Source organism: Fringilla coelebs, assembly GCF_963513975.1.
Source record: "Fringilla coelebs genome assembly, chromosome: Z".
Classification (NCBI taxonomy): Eukaryota; Metazoa; Chordata; class Aves; order Passeriformes; family Fringillidae; genus Fringilla; species Fringilla coelebs.
The window spans coordinates 25,541,058-25,561,868 of NC_140031.1; the positions used below are offsets into that span (position 1 = coordinate 25,541,058).

Here is a 20,811-nt window from a genome sequence, read left to right on the forward strand (position 1 = left end):
AATTCTGGAGAAAGATGCTGCAAGTACAAGCTATAGCACAATATGCTACCTGCGGTATCTTCAGTCTGTAAACCCTTATTAATTATCCGTGTTAAATGCCATATGTTTTCCTGGAGATGCTCCAGCTAGTCTCTGGTTAAATGTGAGATGACTAAATAAATATCCATTGGGGTTTTAAATGGTAACACATTATTTCAGGCTTCATAGAATCATAGAATTATGTATGTTGGAAAAGACCTTCAAGATCATTGAGTGCAATGGCAGTATGACCCCACTGTACCTCTTTACTCTTTATTCCACCCCCTCACCCCCTCAATTTCAAACATGTGAAGGAACGACAACATCACACTAACTTTGTAACATGAGAAGTTTAAAGCCTTGCTGAATGTGAGGGAGAGCAATATTAATTACACATTGACTGTGCTAGTAACTTATTTCCACTGGAAAGGCCCACATAGTTTAAAAAGTGACAAAATCATTGCAAATGTCCAAATCACACACCGCATTCCTACAGCTTCACTAACTGCCTCCGGCCTGCCTTGCTGGCTACAAGTGCTCTTGACCTTACAGGGACCACCAGTAGACCTTTCCCTCCAGGTTAACATGGAGCAGGTAACAGCTCAGTGAACTAGGCACCACCAGTATGCAGCAAGGTTGCACTTGCCTGAAAGATGAAGAATATTAGCAAAAATCAATTTTCAAATAAAATGTCTCAAAAATCTCCCCTGGGCATTCAAAAAGGTTATTCACATTGCAGATGCAAAAATTCAGCAGAGTTTGTGAAAAGACAGGACTGCCAGAGCAAACTGGCAAAGGTGTCCCTAGAAGGATTTAGGTTCTGTAAGGTACTGGAAATAGATTTCAAGATGCTTACTAAAGTAAGAATGACCTGAATAGAACAGAGGAGAATTACCTTTGCTACTGAAACAACCTAGCAAGCACAGCTCAACAAACTAATCCTTCTGCCAGAACTGAACACCCTCTGGCTCTACACTGTGATCACAGAAAAAGAATAAAGACATGCCTTCTTTAGAAGACCCTTGGCTCTCTGCCATCTGCCTGATAAACAGTCAAGATAGATGTATGTGTTATTTAGATGTCATGCTGGAAATAATAATCTCCAAACATGGGTAAAATAAAAGACCTTGATCAAAGACTAACTAAGCACAAGTTCTCTACATCTTCTCTAATATTGTAGAGTTATACAGCAAAGTCTGTGTATTTTGCCAGCCAAAAAAGCTTATACAAATACTATAACTTTAAAGAAACACAATATCATCATAGCAGTAATTAAAAATATGTTTTATGTTGGTGAAAGAAAATGTATAGTCTTGGATGGCCCATATCAGAAAATAGCAAGAACAATGATTTTTTTTTTAATCTTTTTTTCTCCCACAAAAATCAAAACTTAACTTGTTTCATGGGAGAAGACACAGCAAAAGAGCAGTTAAATACATCAACATGACCAAGCCAAGAGCCAGGAAAGAAATTACAAATTCCCTTCTCTAGATACCATGAGCAGTTTTCAGACAGCTCATCACATTTACCCCCAGCAATCTGAGCAGGGGTTAATGTATAATTGGAAGTCAGTGAAAAATACAGACAGCTAAGCGCATGGGTCATGCAGGACTGCAGATATACTGCTCTAAAAACAGGTCACCTGAATTTTTAGAAAGAAGTTCCTGGCATGGGTCCAACTGAAACGGCATGCACATCTATAGAATGAACCGTACAATCAGTTTCAGGGGGAGAACTGCATCCTTAATTGAGGTTTCTTAGGCCTTCATTCAGACAGCACAACTTCTCCTGACAGCAAAATTAAGCAAGTACTTGAGAATAAGCCTACATGGAGGGTAAATGAGGTAGGCTTCGAAGTGCTATTGTCATGGATGTCTTTAACTGTTTTAAATTTACACAGTGGAAATTAAGCACTGTGTTACCTATATACTAAACAAGGGGGATCAGGCATATAGGTTCTGGAAAATAATGCCAACATGTTCAAGATGTAGTCCTAAAGCAGCTACTAAGAATAAAATCACTTGTCAATCTGACTTTTGGTCCTGCTCACCTAAATGTGGGCTCACCTAAATGTGGGCTGTTTTCAACGTGGGATTCTCAGTCTTGACTCCCTCCCTGAAGAAGACACCTTACCTACTAAACAAATGAATATGCAAACAGAAACAAGCAGGTGTCTCATTTTATAGAGCAGTATACAAAAAAACCCAACAAACTTTTCCATGATATGGGATGTTTGGTTTCACTTCACACCTCTGCATGAGTGGACTTAGTGTGTAACTCCCACCCCCCAGTGCACTAGAACAGACTTATCAGAGACAGATTTCTCAGCACCGCTGAAGGTTTTTAAAGCTCACAAAAAGGCTGAGAGAGTGGCTGTCTCTGAGCAGGTAGGACTGTGCAGAGTAAGGACTATGCCTGGTGACAGTTTCACATAAAGTAACAAAATAAATACCTTTGGTGTCTTGCAACAAGGAGAAAATCCTAGATCATCTCCCTAGTCAAATCACTAAGACAAAGTCATGTTCCCATACTCTATATAGTCTAATTACCCTTTAAATTGCCCCCTGTGCAGCTTCAGTAGGAGGGGGCAATCTGCAATGCATGTCCCAAAGGAGAGAAGTCTGCACTTGGCTCCTGACAGACTCCAGGAGTTCAGGGGAAGGGCAGGGGCTGCACACGCAGTCGGACAGGTTCCTGAGCAGCGGGCCCTAAAATATGAAAACACTGATGCACATGACGGGAAGTGGTGTGTGATAACTTTGACTCTCCATTCCAAAGAGTGGGACAGTCTGCAAAGCTCCCCAGCCTCCCAAGAGGAGCAACCCTAGGTCAGGATACCAACAGCCTGATGTTCCAGAGGGGAAGGGCGGCAGTTGAAATGTCATGGTCCAGAGCAGCTGGAGCACCCAGCACAGATACATGATTTCATGATTTGTGGAGTGGCTGGAAGAACGCTGCACTGTTTCCTGCCAGGCACTGCAAGTCTGAGACTCAAGTTCACTGAGACCTGAACCTCTAGAGGAATGAAATGCAGCCATAAGCTAGGTGTCCCACACCTGCACACCAGGATCAACTGGTCACATTCAAACACTTGCAGAACACAGATCACGAGCTTAGATCATGAGCCTGCTCTCCCCTTCCAAAGGCGCTTCTCCCACCACATCAACACACAGAATTTCGATCCTCCAAGCACAAACAAACCCTTGAATTTTACCACTGAAATATGCACAGGTACCCAAAAACACCTTCTTGCTCCACCAACCCCACATATAAGGTCAGCTGTGTATATACTGTGTTGGTATACTGTTAACTGGGATGGAAAATAAGGTGCAATACTGTAACACACAAACTAATCTGTATCCAGTGCTTTACAACTGGTCAAGTATTTTAAAAAGATCTCTCTAAACACAGGTGAATGAAGGATAAGTGCACACCTACAGCATTTACAGATAAAATGAGTCTTCATTTGAGATGGAGTAAACACATACTGTGCAACTTGCAACTCATTTCATCTCTTCAAATTGCATGTGCATTCATACACGCTGCAAACACTCCTGTGCACTTGGGAAACACTGGATTTCCCCACGAAAAGAAGGAAGAAGTTGAGGAAGTGCCTTGCACATAAAAACATGCATTCTGTACACATTTTCCACTCTGAACTAGGTCAAAGTCTCAGTCTGTGTAAAAATGAGTCTCTTGGCTTACTGTATTTAATGACACTGATGCATCTCACTTCTCTGACTTTTTCCCTTTTTCTCTTCTCTGTTTTTTTCCCTTTCTGTATGAAAGGAAGCATAAATCATATTTTTTGCCATTCTTTTCTTCACTATTTTCCTTTTATATGTAGTAAAAATTTTTCTTTCCTCATTAAAATTTCCAAACATAGTTTTTCCTTACATAAACTTACCAGTCAGTGTCTTTGAGCCTCCTTAAAACCCTCCTTTCTCACACTGACAGCATTTATAATCCTTACCTCCCAAAGATTTCTCCACAAAGAAGAATAATGTCTAACAGTGCAAAGACAGTAACTGACCCATTTCATTTTTCTCTTCATACTGGTATGCTTTTTCTCATAATTATTAAAAAAAAAACAAACCCAAGACCTGTTAGCTGTTGAGGCATAATTGAATTACCAAATTCTCCCTAAGTGAAAATAACTGCAACCAGCAGAACTGTTTCAGCTGCAGCTCCAGGGTGTCAGAATTTTGTTCAGTTAGAGCTACACATACATCAAGAAGGGGAAAAAAAAGCTTTAAGACAGTAAGGAAATAAAACAATTGTAAAGAACACTACACAATCGGGAGAAAAAATACTTTCTTTTTTCTTAAAGAATTCCAACTCCATTATCTAAAAAGGCATTAAAAACAGTGAGATTGACTTTTGATAGGAAAAAAATCTACCTCAGGCAAGCTGTTTATACAGCCACCTTCACAGAAGCAGAAAATGAAAAGGAGTCAGAGCTGTAAAGCAAGAGTCATTTAAAAGAAGATAGCTTTTTCTACCTGGTTTGGATGCCCTTCTTCGAATCCTCATTTTAGGTAAGGAAGGCCAAGAGTAATTAAAAGGTGAATCAGAGTCTGAGTCCATTTTTGTGCTAAATAAACAGAGAGCAGATTCCCAAAGTTGCACTTTGTTGCTCTCAACAGCAAGTCAAGTCTAAGAGTAATGTGGAATAAACGAATGGACAAAGAAGGATCAAATTGCCCACTAAACACAGGGGAGGGAGAAGCTGTAAATGTTTGCTCTCTTCAGGCGTCCAGGCATGTAGACAGATCGGGCTGCAAATATTAAAGCAGAAGCAAGAAGGCTGAAGTATGAGAATTTTGAGCTGAGCTGCTGCATCGTGGTCCAGAGCTATTTGAAAGGTCACTGTGTGCCAATGAATCATTAACTCACCTTTCCATTTTGATGCAAATGAAAACAATAGAAGCGGGAATGAGGAATGAGAAAATACTTCTCAAAAGCAAATAAACTATTGCAAAGCTTTGTTTCCATGTTAAAAGCGGGGGTTAGAAGATCTCAAATTAAGGTCAGGCAAAATGCTGGAACTAAGGAAGCCAAAGATGAACACCAAGCTATGAGGACTAATCAATCTGCTGGGCTCTATATCACTCCAGAGCAATACCCCTCCTCTCAGCGTTTCTAATTTTGGCAGACCTTGGGATGTTGCATCTGGAAAAGCAGAGATAACTCACTCAAAATCTGTCACTCCCATCTTTCTAGCTCAACTGACCTTAAAACTTAAGTGTCGTGAAGAAAGATTACACTGTCATTTGAGGAGCATTTTTTCCAATAATATTTAGTCTGCACAGTAATTTCTCCTTCACACAGTCACCAAGTTAGACAGTGAATCATCAGGACTTTGTAGAGCTGGCACCTTTACAGCTCTGGTCTAACCTCACTGCAATGCACAATACAGCTAGTGACTAATTTACAACAAATCTTCCATTCTTATACAGTCTCCCTGAACAACTCATAGGCAATTAGTATTCAGTAAGACCTCATTATCCCCTCCCCCAACATCTTTACGCTACACAAACTACATTTTTTTCAAACAGGCTAATATGTGGCTATACAAGAGCTAATACAAAAATAACATGTCCACTGTTTCCTAACCAACTCCAGCAAACATTTCTTTTAGTTACCCCACAATGTACGTGGTTTTGTATTCCACATAAAGGAGGAGAGGGAATGTAGATCAGCTTAAATGTCAGGTTTTGGAAGATGATGACATTTGAGCTTGTTAACATTCCTTACTTCACTTCAATTATTTTTCAGGCTGCTAGGGTCTGCAGCGCTACTTCTGTATTATGTTTCAAGTGATTCTTTGATCCACATTTCAGTCAGAGATAACAATGTATTTGTTGAAGGAAATAACACAATTCAAATGCAAATTTAATTCAAAACCCATTAGAAAATTATCCATCATATTTTCAGGGATAAAATAATTATACAAGCCCTTCATAAAGTGCACAAATTACATAAAACACAGTTGAAACACATCATTGTTCTGCCCTTCCCTTAACTGAAGTTCTGCCAGCTTTGTTAGGCCTGAAAAGAATAATTCACCCCAGACACTGAAAGCCTTAGACTTTCACTTTAAATATTAGACACTCTCAGAGACTTTGTTTGATTTATATGTATAATTAACAGCCCCAAGGAATTACAACAGACAATGGAAAATACAGGGAGGATATAAATCCATGCTTTAAGCATCCACTTCAAAATATCTCCACTCCCTGGAATGTCAGGTTCAAATTGCACTGATAAATCCCCTGGGCATTCAGGAACGCAGGCACTGACGTAGTCCTTCCCACCTGCACACCACCCAGGGCACTCGCCTGCCTCCCACCATGGCCATGGATTGAGAAGTTGATAGGGCAGAGCATATCAAGGAAAGCCTTTCCAACTGCTCCAACAGAGAAGATTTCCCCTCTACACAGTAATTTTCCCTACACAAGTGTGCTGTCTGGTTCACTGGATATATTTAAAACCAACCAGAATAAGAGTTTTCATTTCAGACATGCACAAATGGCAGTATTCCATGGACAAAGGACAGTTTAAATATAGAGAGCTGTTGTAAAATTTCTCACCTTTCAATTTCATCAATTATTCTTCTGTTTTATAATAAATGGTAAAATTTGCTTACTTCTGTGATACCTCCATTTGTGAATATTTCCTGCAAATCTGGATTTTTTCACTTATAGATTCAGCTAAAAGAACTCACTTTCATTGGTCTTTCTGGACTTCTGTTCAGTTTAGGGAGGGGTGACTAGAGCTGAACAAAACACTCACCATGAGGAAAAGCAGCCAATGTATTTAATGGCATTAAAATATTTTACATGCCGAGACATTTACTTTCCTGAATTGTCACCCTGGGTTTTTGAGATTTCTAGAAAAGCCTTCTGATATTGACATTCTTGTAAAGAACTTTCCCACACACTTTCCTGTAAACAACTCATAATTTACATTCTTGTGAAAAACGGACACGGTTGACGGACTGTTGGTTAAACCAGTGTCTGTGGAGAGGTGGCACTGTCATCCTCCAATCCACTGTTACCTTTGTAAAACTATAAATTATGGAGTCAGAGAATAAACGCCCTCTTTTCCTTCTCACCTGGAGAACGGTGCGTGTGTGCGTTCTTTCGTGTCCTACAGCGACATCTGGTGACCGCCGAGTGTACTGCAGCCCGGGCTGGGATAAGATACTGTGGTGAGGTTGTGTCTTCCCTTTCGGTGTTAGCTTACTGTTTTTTGGGGTGATGGCGACCTCTGTGCCTTCTAAGGAAGACTTCCTCGTTTTAGATCTATGGAAGTCTCTCCTGGAATGGAAACAGATTTCTGTTTCCTGGGATAGTCTTGTGAGGTTGTTTTTATGGGCCCGGGAACAAGGGTTTTTTTCGGTCCCTACGAAGGCGTTTTCCAGGCAGGAGTGGTCTTTCCTGGGGGATCGCCTTATGGAGGCTCTCCTCGATGATTGTACCACCGATGTGGCGCCGCTTTTAATACAGTGGAAAATATGCCAAACTGTTTGGCTCGGTTCCGGTTCTTGTAGTCCTTGTAGACTGCAGGGGTCCCCCTCTGTCTCAGACGTGGATGACGAGGAGTTTGAGTTTTTGCCTGAGGTGGCCCCCCCCCCCTCCCTGCCGCGGGACGGTGTCCTCGGGGGTGGTGGTTGCTCCCCCGGGGTGGACTGGGCTCCTGGCCAGCTGGTCTCGGGTTTGGGGGCTTCTGGGGAGTTGGCGGTCTGTCCTCGCCCCACCCCGCCCTGCGCGGGCGGCGGGGAGGGGGGCGGGACGCCCTCTCTCTATGCCTTCCCGGCTCTCGAGAGCCAAGACTCACCCCCGCCTGGATCGGGAACGGTGACGGCTCTATGCCCTAACTGCGGTGTCTCTGTGAGGTTTTCCCCGAGTGTGATGGGGACGGGCTCTCCCGCCCCCGGATCGGACCCTTCGGAGCAGGGGGAGGTTCCCCCCGTCTCTGAGCCGGCTGGGCATGCGCAGTCGGTGGAGATGGACGGGGGCGGAGTGCCAGTCGGCGCTCCGCCCGGCTCGGCCCCGGGGGGCGGGCAGGCTCCCCCTCTCCCGGCCGGGGGCGGAGTGTCAGTCAGCGCTCCGCCCGGCTCGGCCCCTCTCCCAGCAGGGGGCGGGCGGCCCGCCCCTCTCCCAGCAGGGGGCGGGACGCCGATCGGGGCTGTGCCCGGCCCCGCTCCGGGGAGCGGGCGGCCCGTCCCACTCCGCACGGTGGGGGCATTACCCACTGTGGACTCCGGTGGACCGAAATGGACGCTCATAGGCGGCCTGCCTGGTTCCCTTGTGCCACCCCCCGAGGGAAATGTCTCACAGGTTGCATCATTCTCGGCGCCCTGCCCCCCTCCCGTGCCAGGGGAGGGGGGCCCCGCGCGGGGTGCATCCTGGTCAGAGACAGAGGTGAGGGCTGTGCCGGCCCCCGTGTGCAGCGCAGCGACTCCTAGTGGGGCTGTGGCACAGCAGGGCGCTGGGGTGTTTACCTTTGGTGCAACTGCTGACACGGCTGGTGGGAGACCGGTGGGGGCCAGGAGCCGGGGTGTTTCCTCGTCGAACCTTTGGACCCTTCCTGAATGTCAGGTGACAGTTCGTCCAAGGCACCCCGAGCGTTTTTGGCGTGATACAAAAACAAAAGCCGATGAGATGACCGAACCTGCCTCTGCACGGCATTGGCAGGGTCACCCAGTGGACCCTTTTGGCTCTGCCGGTGCTGCAGGGGGTGCGGGGATGAGAGACGTTGACTTGGCTTTCGGCCGCTCGTCCTCTCTTGTCCCTGACCGGGACACAACAGGTGCAATGGCTTTGCCAGGGGCTCCCCAGGTTTTCCCTGTGCTCAGGGGTGTTGCTCAGAACACCTATGAGCCCATTTCATATAAGCTGGAAAAGGAGCTCCGGGAGGCAGTTGCTAAGCATGGCTTGGGATCTGCAGAAGTTATGCAGACTCTTCGCAGGATTGTTTCAGATGTGTTGACACCTCATGATCTTCGTTGTGTGGCACATTCTCTCTTTGACCCTGTGCAGTTTGGTGTTTTCGAGACCAAGTGGGGCCGGTTGGCGGCTCAAGCAGTGGCACAGAACGCAACGCTGAGCCCACAGGACCCCAGGCACAGAGTTGAAGCTGATATGCTGATGGGAACAGGACGGTATGACAATGTTCAAGGGCAAGTTGGATATGATCCCCTTGTGCTGGATCAGTGCCGCACACTGGGCATGGCGGCAATTGTTCAAACTATGGAAATGGCTGCTCCAAGGCAGCCGTTTTCGACCATTGTCCAGGGGGACGATGAGCCTTTCATGACGTTTGCGGCAAGGCTGACTGCATCCATAGAGAGGCAGTTGCCTGATCCTGTGGTAAGGACTGCTACGATTGCAAACCTTGTAAGGTACAATTGCAATGAGGCTTGTAAGAAGGTCATAGCAGCCATGCCTGGTGATCCTACCGTTTGGGAGATGGCGGAGGCCTGTGCTAGAGTCGTTCCTCCGAGTCGGAAGCTGGCTGCCGTGGCTGCTGCTGCGCAGCCGGTTTGGGCATCGCCACAAGGCAGGCAGCCACAGCAGGGGACTGCGCAGGCTGGGAAGAAGAAGGGGAAGAAAGCGCAGAAGGCCAAATTCCCCATGTTCTTGTGCGGTCGGTGTGGTAGGCCGAATCACATGTCCAACGTGTGTAAGGCGACGGTTCATGTTAATGGCCAGGCTTTACCGGGCTCGTTAAACCCCCAGCACAGCGCGCAGAAGGGGAGGCGCGCTCAGACACAAGTTCCTCCCCAGACCCTCGAGCCGATGGAGGTCTCCTTTGCCGGCTTGCAGCCAGCACCCGCGGATCCGCAGGCGTGGATGTCTGCACCGCAGCAACAGTTGTCTTAGAGTCTTCTGAGATACACAAGGTTCCCCTGGATGCCTTTGGTCCTTTGGGTGGGGGCATGAGTGCTCTCCTTATGGGGAGGTCTAGTGCCACCCTTCAGGGCATCATTGTTCACCTGGGGCTCATTGATGCGGATTTTACAGGGCAGATTTGTGCCATGGTTTCCACACCCACCCCCCCTGTCACGATCCCGAAGGGGACACGGATTGCTCAACTTGTACCTTTTAAGTCCTCTGTTCGCAGGACGGCTGACCAGTCACGTGGAGCTGGTGGCTTTGGATCCACTGGGCCGCCTCAAGTTCACTGGACTGCTGTTCTGACCAAGGACCGTCCTGAGATGCTGTGTACCCTGTCTGTTCCTGGCGCAACACCGTCGGAAATCCACCTCCGCGGGCTTCTTGACAGCGGTGCTGATGTCACGGTTCTCTCCCTTGCTGCATGGCCCCCGGAGTGGCCTTTGGACCCGGTGGGGACATCTGTCGCGGGCCTGGGAGGGACGGCGCAATGTTATGTGAGCCAGCGGCCGGTACTTGTCGTGAACCCGGAGGGACAGACGGCCTGGGTTAGGCCTCATGTTACTTCTACTCCTGCCAACCTTTGGGGGAGGGATGTTCTGTCTGTCTGGGGGGTGCGCATCGGGACGGATTTTTGATGGGGGCCACTGCAGTGAAGGGCGCAGGGTGTCCCACGCCTCCTATACGGTGGCTGGTGGACAAACCTATTTGGGAAAAGCAGTGGCCCCTTCCTCGAGATAAACTGGACGCCCTTCGGAATCTGGTGCAGGAGCAGTTGGACCAGGGTCATCTGGAGCCTTCCACCAGTCCCTGGAACACTCCTGTCTTTTGTATAAAAAAGAAATCTGGTAAATGGAGGTTGTTACAAGATCTCCGAAAGGTCAATGCCGTGATGGAAAGCATGGGGACGTTGCAAACAGGCATGCCGTCACCTACCATGCTTCCCGCAGACTGGCCGGTCCTTATTGTCGACCTAAAGGACTGTTTCTTTTCAATTCCTTTGCATCCTAATGACAGGCCGAAATTTGCCTTTTCGGTGCCAGCAATTAATGAGGCTGAGCCCGCACAGAGATATCAATGGACGACATTGCCTCAGGGCATGCGGAACAGCCCGGCCATATGCCAGTGGTATGTGGCTCGTGCCTTGTCTGGAGTTCGCAAGCAGTTCCCTGATGCACGTCTGTATCATTATATGGACGACATTTTGGTGGCCGCGTCCACCCAGGGTGAGCTGCTGAGGATTCAGCCTCGGCTGCTCGATGCCTTGCATGCTCATGGACTGCAGGTAGCTCCAGAGAAGGTTCAACAACAACCACCTTGGAAGTACCTGGGGGTCAAGATTCTGGAACGAACGATCTGTCACCAGGAGGTACAATTTGTGCATTCCGTGAAGACGCTGAATGATGCTCAGAAACTAGTAGGCGTCATCACTTGGTTGCGTCCGTACTTGGGACTGACCGATGCACAGCTGTCTCCTCTGTACGATTTGTTGAAGGGAGACTCTGATCTAAAGTCACCTCGCACATTGACCCCTGAGGCGCATAAGGCGTTGGAGGTGGTTCAGCAGGCTGTTTCGGCTTGCCAGGTCTATCGCATTGATCCCTCCGTTGATATCACTGTGTTTGTCACCACTCCAGATTCGTACCCCACAGGCATTATTGGCCAATGGAGTGACGAATGGTCTGATCCCTTGCACGTTCTGGAATGGGTTTTCCTGCCCCATCAGCCGCGGAAGACGGCAACTGCGTTGTTTGAGCTGATTGCTCATTTGATACTCAAATGCCGGCAACGGTGTTTGCAATTGATGGGTGCGGATCCTGCAAAGATCATACTCCCGGTGTCACGGGAGGATTTTGACTGGAGCTTTGCAAACAGTGTGTCCCTGCAGAGTGCTCTGGAAAATTTTTCAGGGCAGATTTCTTATCATCTGCCCAGCCATAGGCTACTGCATATGGCAAAATGCACACAGATCTCTTTGCGGCCTAAACATAGCCAGGACCCCGTGCAAGGACCCACCGTCTTCACTGACGGTTCAGGAAGGACAGGAAAGGCCATCGTTACCTGGAGGGACGGATCTGAGTGGCAGGTGTTGGTAGGCCATGAGGAAGGGTCAGCCCAATTGGTTGAACTGAGGGCTGCTGTCATGGCATTTGAGAAATTTTCCCAGGAACCTTTCAACTTGGTCACGGATTCCGCCTATGTGGCAGATATTGCACAACGGCTGGGTCATTCGGTTTTGAAGGAGGTCAGTAATCCTGCCTTGTTTCATTTACTGAAGACCCTGTGGTGTGCCATTCAGGCTCGGGTTCATCCATTCTATGTTCTGCATGTGAGGAGTCACACCAATTTGCCAGGCTTTATAGTGGAAGGTAACGCGAGGGCTGACAAGTTGGCTAACCCGGCGTGGGTAGCGCCTCAGCCTGACACACTCGCGCAGGCCAAGGCATCGCATGGGTTTTTCCACCAAAACGCACATACTCTGCAGAAGCAGTTTCACCTGACGCCGACGGAGGCTCGTGACATTGTTGAGTCATGTGATGACTGCCATGCACTTGCTCCGCCTTTGCCAGCAGGGGTAAACCCCAGAGGCCTTAGGGCCTTGGAGCTGTGGCAGACTGATGTCACCCAGATTGCCGAGTTTGGCCGGCTCAAGTATGTGCATGTCACGGTGGACACGTTCTCCTCTGCGATGTGGGCTTCAGCTCACACTGGGGAGAAGGCCCGTGATGTCCTTGCCCACTGGAGGCAGGCCTTTGCTGTTCTGGGCATACCTTCTGCTGTGAAAACCGACAATGGTCCTGCTTATGCATCACAAAAGGTGCGGCAGTTCCTGCAATTGTGGGGGGTCTCGCATAGGTTTGGTATCCCACATTCTCCAACTGGTCAAGCTATTGTAGAACGCGCTCATGGTACTCTGAAGCAGGTTCTACAAAAACAAAAACGGGGAATGCAGGGTGAAACCCCGCACAGTCGGTTGGCAAAAGCTTTGTGCACAATCAATCATCTCACAGTGCCGCAGAACTCAAATAATCCTGTCATTTTGAATCACCATCTCTCGTTGCAGGCTGCGGACGAGGCACATCAGCCTCGGGCGAAGGTTCGGGTGCGGAATTTAGTCACCAAACAGTGGGAAGGTCCCTATGACCTGATCGCTTCGGGGCGCGGGTATGCTTGTGTATCCACAGATACTGGGGTACGCTGGGTACCTTCAAAATGTGTTCGCCCTGACCTACGACCGCAGAGACAGAATCCAGCCAATGAACAAGATGGAAACCGTGACCAACCTGAAAGGCAGCAAGCGGGTGAATCATTGAGTGATGACTCTGATGCAGATGATGAGAGCGGTCACTCCGATGATTCCTCCGCAAGCGAGCACTGAGCATTGTTCATTTTTCTTTTCTTTTTTTTTCTTTTAAACAAAAAAGGGTGAGATGTCACCCTGGGTTTTTGAGATTTCTAGAAAAGCCTTCTGATATTGACATTCTTGTAAAGAACTTTCCCACACACTTTCCTGTAAACAACTCATAATTTACATTCTTGTGAAAAACGGACACGGTTGACGGACTGTTGGTTAAACCAGTGTCTGTGGAGAGGTGGCACTGTCATCCTCCAATCCACTGTTACCTTTGTAAAACTATAAATTATGGAGTCAGAGAATAAACGCCCTCTTTTCCTTCTCACCTGGAGAACGGTGCGTGTGTGCGTTCTTTCGTGTCCTACAGCGACACTGAATGACCTCTGTACACTGCATAAATGTTTGCACTGACTACTATTCCCTGTCCTCCCTTCCTTAAACAAGCCACGTTCATTTAACATTCTAACACAAACAAGTAATTAAGATTGTAAAATAATTTTTCAACAGCAGCCCTATTACATAATTCTCAGAGAATCCAACAACTAAATTTCTGCAGTGATAAAACCCTGAACATGCACTCCTGCTGTTTATCATCTCTTTTTTGTCCAAGTTCTTAGGCTTTTCACCTGCACACTGCAACCTCTCCTGAAAAGAATCTTGCATGGGAATTTGTCAACGCCAGTCTGAAAGTGCAGATAAATTATCAACCTTAACCCCTACTTTTGAAGGGTTAATAGAATATCACTCAGATTACTTGCCCTGTTTGGGCCTTGTGAAAGGCTTCTTTTTTCTTATTTGTTAAACTCCTTTATGCAACCGTGAAAGATGTCATGCTGTTCTTTGCCACAAAGAAGGGCTTTGCCCTACAGTCTTTGACTAAAAATATTTTGTTTCTTGCACTTTGTAGGGTGATCCAAACCATTTTTCCCCTGCCACTCCTTCCTTCCACAGCAGTGGCATTTGCAGGCAGCTACTATAGAGACCTGACTGCTTACGAGATAAAAGGTGCTTTTAGCTGGAAAATATTAACCTCTCTTTCCACTGACAAAATATTTTTCATAATATATACCAAGGTACAGATGGGAAGATAAAGAACTGTGGGGGTTTATGTGTATTATCTAAGGCTAACACTTTTGATAAATAATGTAATGCCTTAAATTCTTTCAACCAATGCTTACCTAAATACATTCATAAAATCTAAATGTTTTTCAGAGATAGTACAGTGTATTGTCTATTGTCAGGCCATTCCTGTGGTTCATGGCAAGACGGAAGGAAGCAAAGGAATGTCACCACATCCGCAGACTCCATGCAAGAACACTGTTGCCTCCCTGCACGTGCAGTGAACAGCACTATGGTACCAAGTGGGTGGGCTGCCTGTCCCCACACACTGCTGAACCACAGCTGGCAGTTCTCTCTCTCAGGCAGAGCAGAGGGGGACAACCCTGAGCCACCAACCCCTTCCCAGATGGAGAAAGGACATATACAGGATGGAAAATGTGGTTAATGACCACAAACAGAGCTGGAGAGGGTCACTTTTGGACACAGGTAGAATGAAAGCCGCCTGAACAAAAGCTCTGCCAAAAACACCCTTTGCTCTGGGTCTTTGCCCTTCACTTTGCTCTGGAAACAGTCTCCCCTGGTATCAGCAATGAAATTTATTTCCCCCAGCTTGATTCTGTCCCAGGCCCACTGGAGCCTGCAATCCTTTCTCAAAGTATATCAAAGCATCTGACAAGATAAAATAGAATAGAAAGGGTTAGGCAATCTTTGCCATTGGTCTCTGTGATCCACAGGCACACATTGCTTCCCTACCTTCTTCACTCCATTGTTCTTACTAATTAGAGCATATCTTCCACAGAGAGGATCAGACAATGTACCTACACAACCTATCTGCTTTACCCTACATTAGACTTAAAAAGGTTCAGTAAATATGAATTAAAGGCAACTAAAAGGAAAACATTACCAATCAGATGCCCAGGCACCAAGCAACCTCCAACTGTAACACTCTATTTGCCCACAACAATGATGCAGTGGCAGACTGTGGCTGTCAACATCCTCATAAGTCTCGAAAGATGGCTTGTCACAAACATGAGTTTTACCATTTCTCTTCTCTAGTAAAGACCGGGGTCTTTCTTATGGAAGTCTATACAGGAATAGTCAGAAAAGCTTTGCCACATCGCTGTTCTCTCCCTCTCCCTTTCCCAAATCATTGATGAACCAATCACTAAAGAACAAAGGACCAAGCCCATATCCTTGAGATCTTAGTTCATAACCTCCTTCACTTGTTCTTATGACCCTCCTTATTGCTAAGTTTCTGATGGGAGATTCAGGCACTTTGTTTAAGGAACTGGCCCATTATTTTCTTATTTCGCAAGCAGAGGTCTCCCACAAGGAACACAGGAGTTTGGGATTTAAACTGTTCAGCAGTGGATTTCAAACAGTCCAGGCAGGCAGTCCCTGTCCATCACCAGTACCCAATGTTATGGCAGTATTTGGTGGATTCCATCTCCCTCTCCCTCTCCAGCACCCTGTGGCAACCCACCCACACTGCATCACCCAGAAGAGATCAGAGCTGGCAAGGGTAGGGGAAGGAAGACCACAGAGTTTCTTGCACTTCACACTTTCCTTGCAAACAGAATTACAGAACCCCAGGATGGGAGGGACCACAATGGTCACCTGGTCCAATCTCCCTGCTCAGGCAGCCATTCCAGAACACATGGCACAGGATTGAGCACAGATGGTTCTTCAGTGAGGGAGGGATGGTTCTGCAGTGAGGGAGACTCCACACCCTCTGGGCAATCTGTTCCAGAGCACAGTCACCCACACAGTAAAGAAGTCCTTCCTCAAATTCAGGTAGAACTTCCTGTGCAACTGTTTCTGCCCGCTGCCTCTTGTCCTATTGCCTGTCACCACTGAGAAGAGCCTGGTCCATCCTCTTGACACCCACTCTTTCATAATTTATACACATTAATGAGGTTTTCCATGCTTTCAACCCTGATGCCCATTTTCCATGCTTTCAACCCTGATGAAGCCACACGTTTCAACAGGGTGGAGGATCATAGCCATTCAGCATCACAGAGCCTCTTCCTCCCACTACAAGTTTAAAGCAGCAGAATTTGCACTCCCAGAAAAGCACAGTCCTGGGTGACTTAGGTATCAAAGCCAGCCACATTCTGCCATGAGATTAAATGGCCCTGACCGCCAGGCCATAAACCTCCTGCTCACATGTCCCACTCATGCTCTGTTCTTCACTCTTCCATTCAAACAGCTGATGACAAAACTCATCCACATTTGGGACTTCTCTTACTGTAACAAGTAGATCTTCTGTAGATCTTGTGTAGACAGATAACAGAAATAATAATGAAAAACATAAGATAACAATACAGCACTAGAAATTTGGGTCAATTTTTCATTTATTTATTTGAGCAATTTTTGGACACTAGCCTTTAAAGGAACACAGAACAGCTGCTGCCTTCACAGACCAGCAGAGCACCCTATCCATCTCCAAAAGCACTGTTCTAAGACACAGCAAGATTACTGAAACACTCTGCAATCATGGCAGGCTGCAGGAAAAGCAGAGGCAATTTGTGTGCACTGCTTTCTGATTGCTTTAAGCTGGACTGCCAGCCCAGGAGTTTTTATGCTTAATTGCATTTATTTCCAAATGGATCTATCTTTTCATCATTCCCAGACAAGGCAGATGGAATCACTGTGTTGCAGCAAATCATCCAGACTGAGAGAAGACCATGCTATCTAAATTTCTATGGACTTCCTTACCATTCCTGAGCAAATATATTTCAAATTTTAATGTGAATTACTAAATTAATTGTTGAGGCTACTTTTTTAATGCTTTCTTTGAAAACAGGGTGACAACTACACTTAGAACACCTATAGTAAGAATAACACTGCTATAAATTATAAAAATATTATCATTTTTGTGATATTCAATGAATGATGCATTCTCCTACAAAGAGGTCCTAGCCATAGACTCTTTTGAAAAGCAGCTGTTTGTAAGTGGTGGTACTTCAGGCTTGTTTCTTTGACAAACTAAAAAGCAATGGGCCTTCACAAATTTAAAAGAAACAGCTTTGCACAAACTGTACTAGTACTCCAAGATCCTTGGAAAACACTGACGGGACTGGGATAGAGAAGGGCTCAATATTTTTACAAAACTTAGGCAAGAACATGACTTGTGCCTAATACTGACTGCACATAGCTCCAAAGAGCCCATGGGCACACACACAGCATCATCTTGGGTTTTGTCTCAAACTCTTCATGTTCACTCACATGCTGCTAGGATTTCACAGCATTCCTCCAGCCCAGACCTTTCTGATGTCTGGTTCACGGCTGATGGCAGATATTTACTTTTTTATCCTTTTTATAAAACACCAAGATCACTGTAGGGTAGCAATCAAGCTCAGTTTAGGATAAGAAGCTCATTAATACTACTTTCACATGGCAGCAGTCAGTATGCCCTGACTCCTGAAACAACCAGTAAGCAAAGCACATATAGAGAAAATTTGCTTAAATGACCTCCTTGTCCAGTATCTATTCAGATCAAAAGACTAGCTGGGAAACACAGAACAAATGTGGGTGGAAAGCTCGTCGCTGTTTTGTTCAGCATCCTGATGAAAAGCTCCCTGATGAAAATAAGAGATTATTTGCAAAAGCAGGAGGACTAAGGGATTAGTCTTTCTTGTTTCAGCTCTATGGAGGCCTGTGAGAGCAGGAACAGGGAGTGTGCATATTGCCTCATGTGAAAGCAAACCGAAGTTTGACTTGGACCTCGCTTCTACTGAAGCTGTGCCAATGACCTGGTTATTGAGTCTACACTCACACTGGCAGACCGTGATGCCAAAAAGTTCACCAAAGACCCACCTCATTAAAAATCCAATTTTCTAAGTTTCAGGGAAGACTTCAAGGGAAGGCTGTCTCTTTGAGGAGGAAGAACGCTGAGAAATGTTTTCTTGTGTGCACTCTCAAGACTACAACTGTTTTCTTCATAATATATTTTTGGGTTATATTTCGTATCTACAGAGTTACTTCACATTAGATACACCCCAGATTGCTCATTTATGTTGGTATAAAATGAAACTGGGTGGAAGATAGGCCGAAAAAGGGTAATTTAAACATCAGTTTTTAAAAAGCGCCTTTATGAAGGGTTATTTTGTTGAGCAAATTTGTTTGGGAATTCAGGCAGAGAAATAGAACAAGTTCTGGGAAGCCAGAAACCATATGTTTGTAGCTTGTTGATTTTTCTTTCTTTCTTTCTTCCTTTTGAGGTTAGCTTGAATTATAATGCCTCAGAAAATCAAGACAGTGGAGGAAACTCCAAGCAACAAGAACAAGCTTGTTTCCATGCCTAATGCTGCTTCTTCCAGATTTCTCCCCTTCTTTTTAATTAAACTCAGTTCAGGCTGTGAGCCTGAACTGTGGGACATTTTCCCAGGAAAATGTGACTTCCTGTTATCTTCTGCGGCTCATAACTGTTCTGCAGTTTTCAATGTTGCATTGTTTATAGACACTCCAAACAAATGTAAATATTTTTATCTACAGAAATAAGTCATGTTTAAATGTTGTTTAAAGGTTGGTGCTGGCAGTACTGTGATAGACTAACCCCAAGGTACATCTCTAGTGCAAGGAGCCATGCAAAGATTTTGCAAAGTAGAAGAAGCAGCAAAAAGATGTCAGAACTGCAGCCCAAAATCCCAGAGTGCAATTGTCACCATCATTAGCTGCAGTGGTAACTGTGCAATTTTCTTCAGTTGTTGTTTCTCTCGGCAAATTTCAAATCATCTACCTTTTGACTAAAAATTAGGGGTTTTAAATCTTTCTTTACCACAAACTGAACTTCTTTGGCACCAGTCTGAGTATTTGCACACCTCAAATCACCCAAGTATTGTAGTGCCCCTTTATCACCTTGCCCTCTGCAATCCTCTTTCTTTCAGGAAAAAATGAGTTGCAGAGAAAAGATAAGTGATATGCCCAAAGTCTTGTTTGAAATTTGTTAAGGAGAGAAACTGAAGCAGAAGTCGGCAGGTCCTGGACTAGAAATGCTATTCTGGATCACTCTGCCTCTCTCAAAGAATACATAAAGCAAAGATAGGATGGAAAGCTGCCAGAAGAATATAAAATTGAAAGCAAACAGAGAAGATCTGCACAGCCTGAATCAGAGGACTCCTGTAACTGTCTCAAATAGGCAACACTTAACACACTAACTTTCACTCTTACCTATCAGTAACCATAAAATTTAATGTAGTTCCAATGTCAAAACAGGCACACTTGACTCCAAACACTTCCAAATGCAAACATTCTACCCTAAAAATCCCAGAAGAAAAAAAAAAAAAAAAGAAAAAAAAAAAACCCACGCACAAAAAAGGAGTATATGAGCTCAGTAAATACAAATATAATAATTTTACAGACGTAACAAAAACTACACAAAGGTAGAACTCCAGACAGCACAACCATGCTTTTTTCTATCTTAAAAGAAAAAAAAAATTACCACTTTTAAGTCTTACCCACCATGGTGAGGAAATCTAATCAAAGAAAAGAACAAAACAGCAACACTGAAACCAGATTTTTCTGCATATTTCAGTACAGGCCCACTGGTATACAGAAAAGAAGATCATAATAGCAATTATGTTCTGTTCCTTAAACTGATCTGTGGTTAAATGGGGATGTCCATGGAATCATGAAAATCAAAAGGCTAACTAAAAATATTTGCAGCTGCCTGGTCACAAAGTGAACTGCCAAAAATTTGGTATCAGTAATTTTATCTCTGGAAAAACATGGCTTCCAGGAGTTTTTCATCACTGGCAAAGCAAACAGAATAGAAGAGACAGACACCATTAGGTTGCTGGCAATGTAACGTGGAGATCCTGGAAATTATTTTGAAAAATTAGTATCATCATCCATTCCTGTTTAGGGGAATGTTTAGGGAAGTTTAGGGGAGGTGGGGGGGGGGGGGGGAGGGGAAGCTATATTTCCTTGGAAGAAAACCTGGGTGTTTGGGTCACTTTTCTTAATGGAAAAGAAAAACTTTTGCAGCTTTATAAATGTCCCTGTGAACATTATTTTTCCCAACCAGCTATGAAGAACAGGAAGGAATTAAAAATGATTAAAAACCCATGCCCTGCTCACACTGTTACATGCCCAGCAGTAACAGCATACAGCTGTCCCCTCCCAGACTTTTCCCAAAATGTACAGGCTTGCTGATTCTGAGGATGACAATGCCTGGCAAAAAAAACACATGCATAATATTGAAAGGAAGAAAGAAATCCTTTTTTTTTTTTTTTGTTGCTTTCAATTTATTTATTTTATTTGTTCTTCCCAACAGACCCTGGTTTTCTCTCAGCATTTCCAGCATGTTTACCTTAAATGATAATAAGGAAAAAAGTCCATGGGGGAGATGATGTTTCATTGGTTGGTTTCGGGTTTTGTTTAGCAGTTTTTTTCTCTTCTACACATAAAACAGATCTCTAAGAATTTCCAAAGGAGACAGAAAGAGGGGAAAGAACACCAGCAGGTGTGACTATA

At 45.3% G+C, this 20,811-nt stretch overlaps 1 protein-coding gene across 5 annotated transcripts in view; it reads right to left on the reverse strand.

The window, feature by feature from the left end:
• ARHGEF28 (Rho guanine nucleotide exchange factor 28) overlaps window positions 1-20,811 on the reverse strand; it is a 114,674-nt gene that overhangs the window by 58,437 nt on the left and 35,426 nt on the right. The window contains exon 1 of one of the 5 annotated variants that reach the window (XM_084225470.1): window positions 4,521-4,609. The exons of the other annotated variants lie outside the window; for them this stretch is intronic. Coding sequence (XP_084081596.1) covers window positions 4,521-4,605 — 85 coding nt within the window. The 5' untranslated portion in view covers window positions 4,606-4,609. Of the gene's footprint in view, window positions 1-4,520; window positions 4,610-20,811 lie in introns of those variants that run through there. 5 annotated transcript variants of the gene reach the window in all.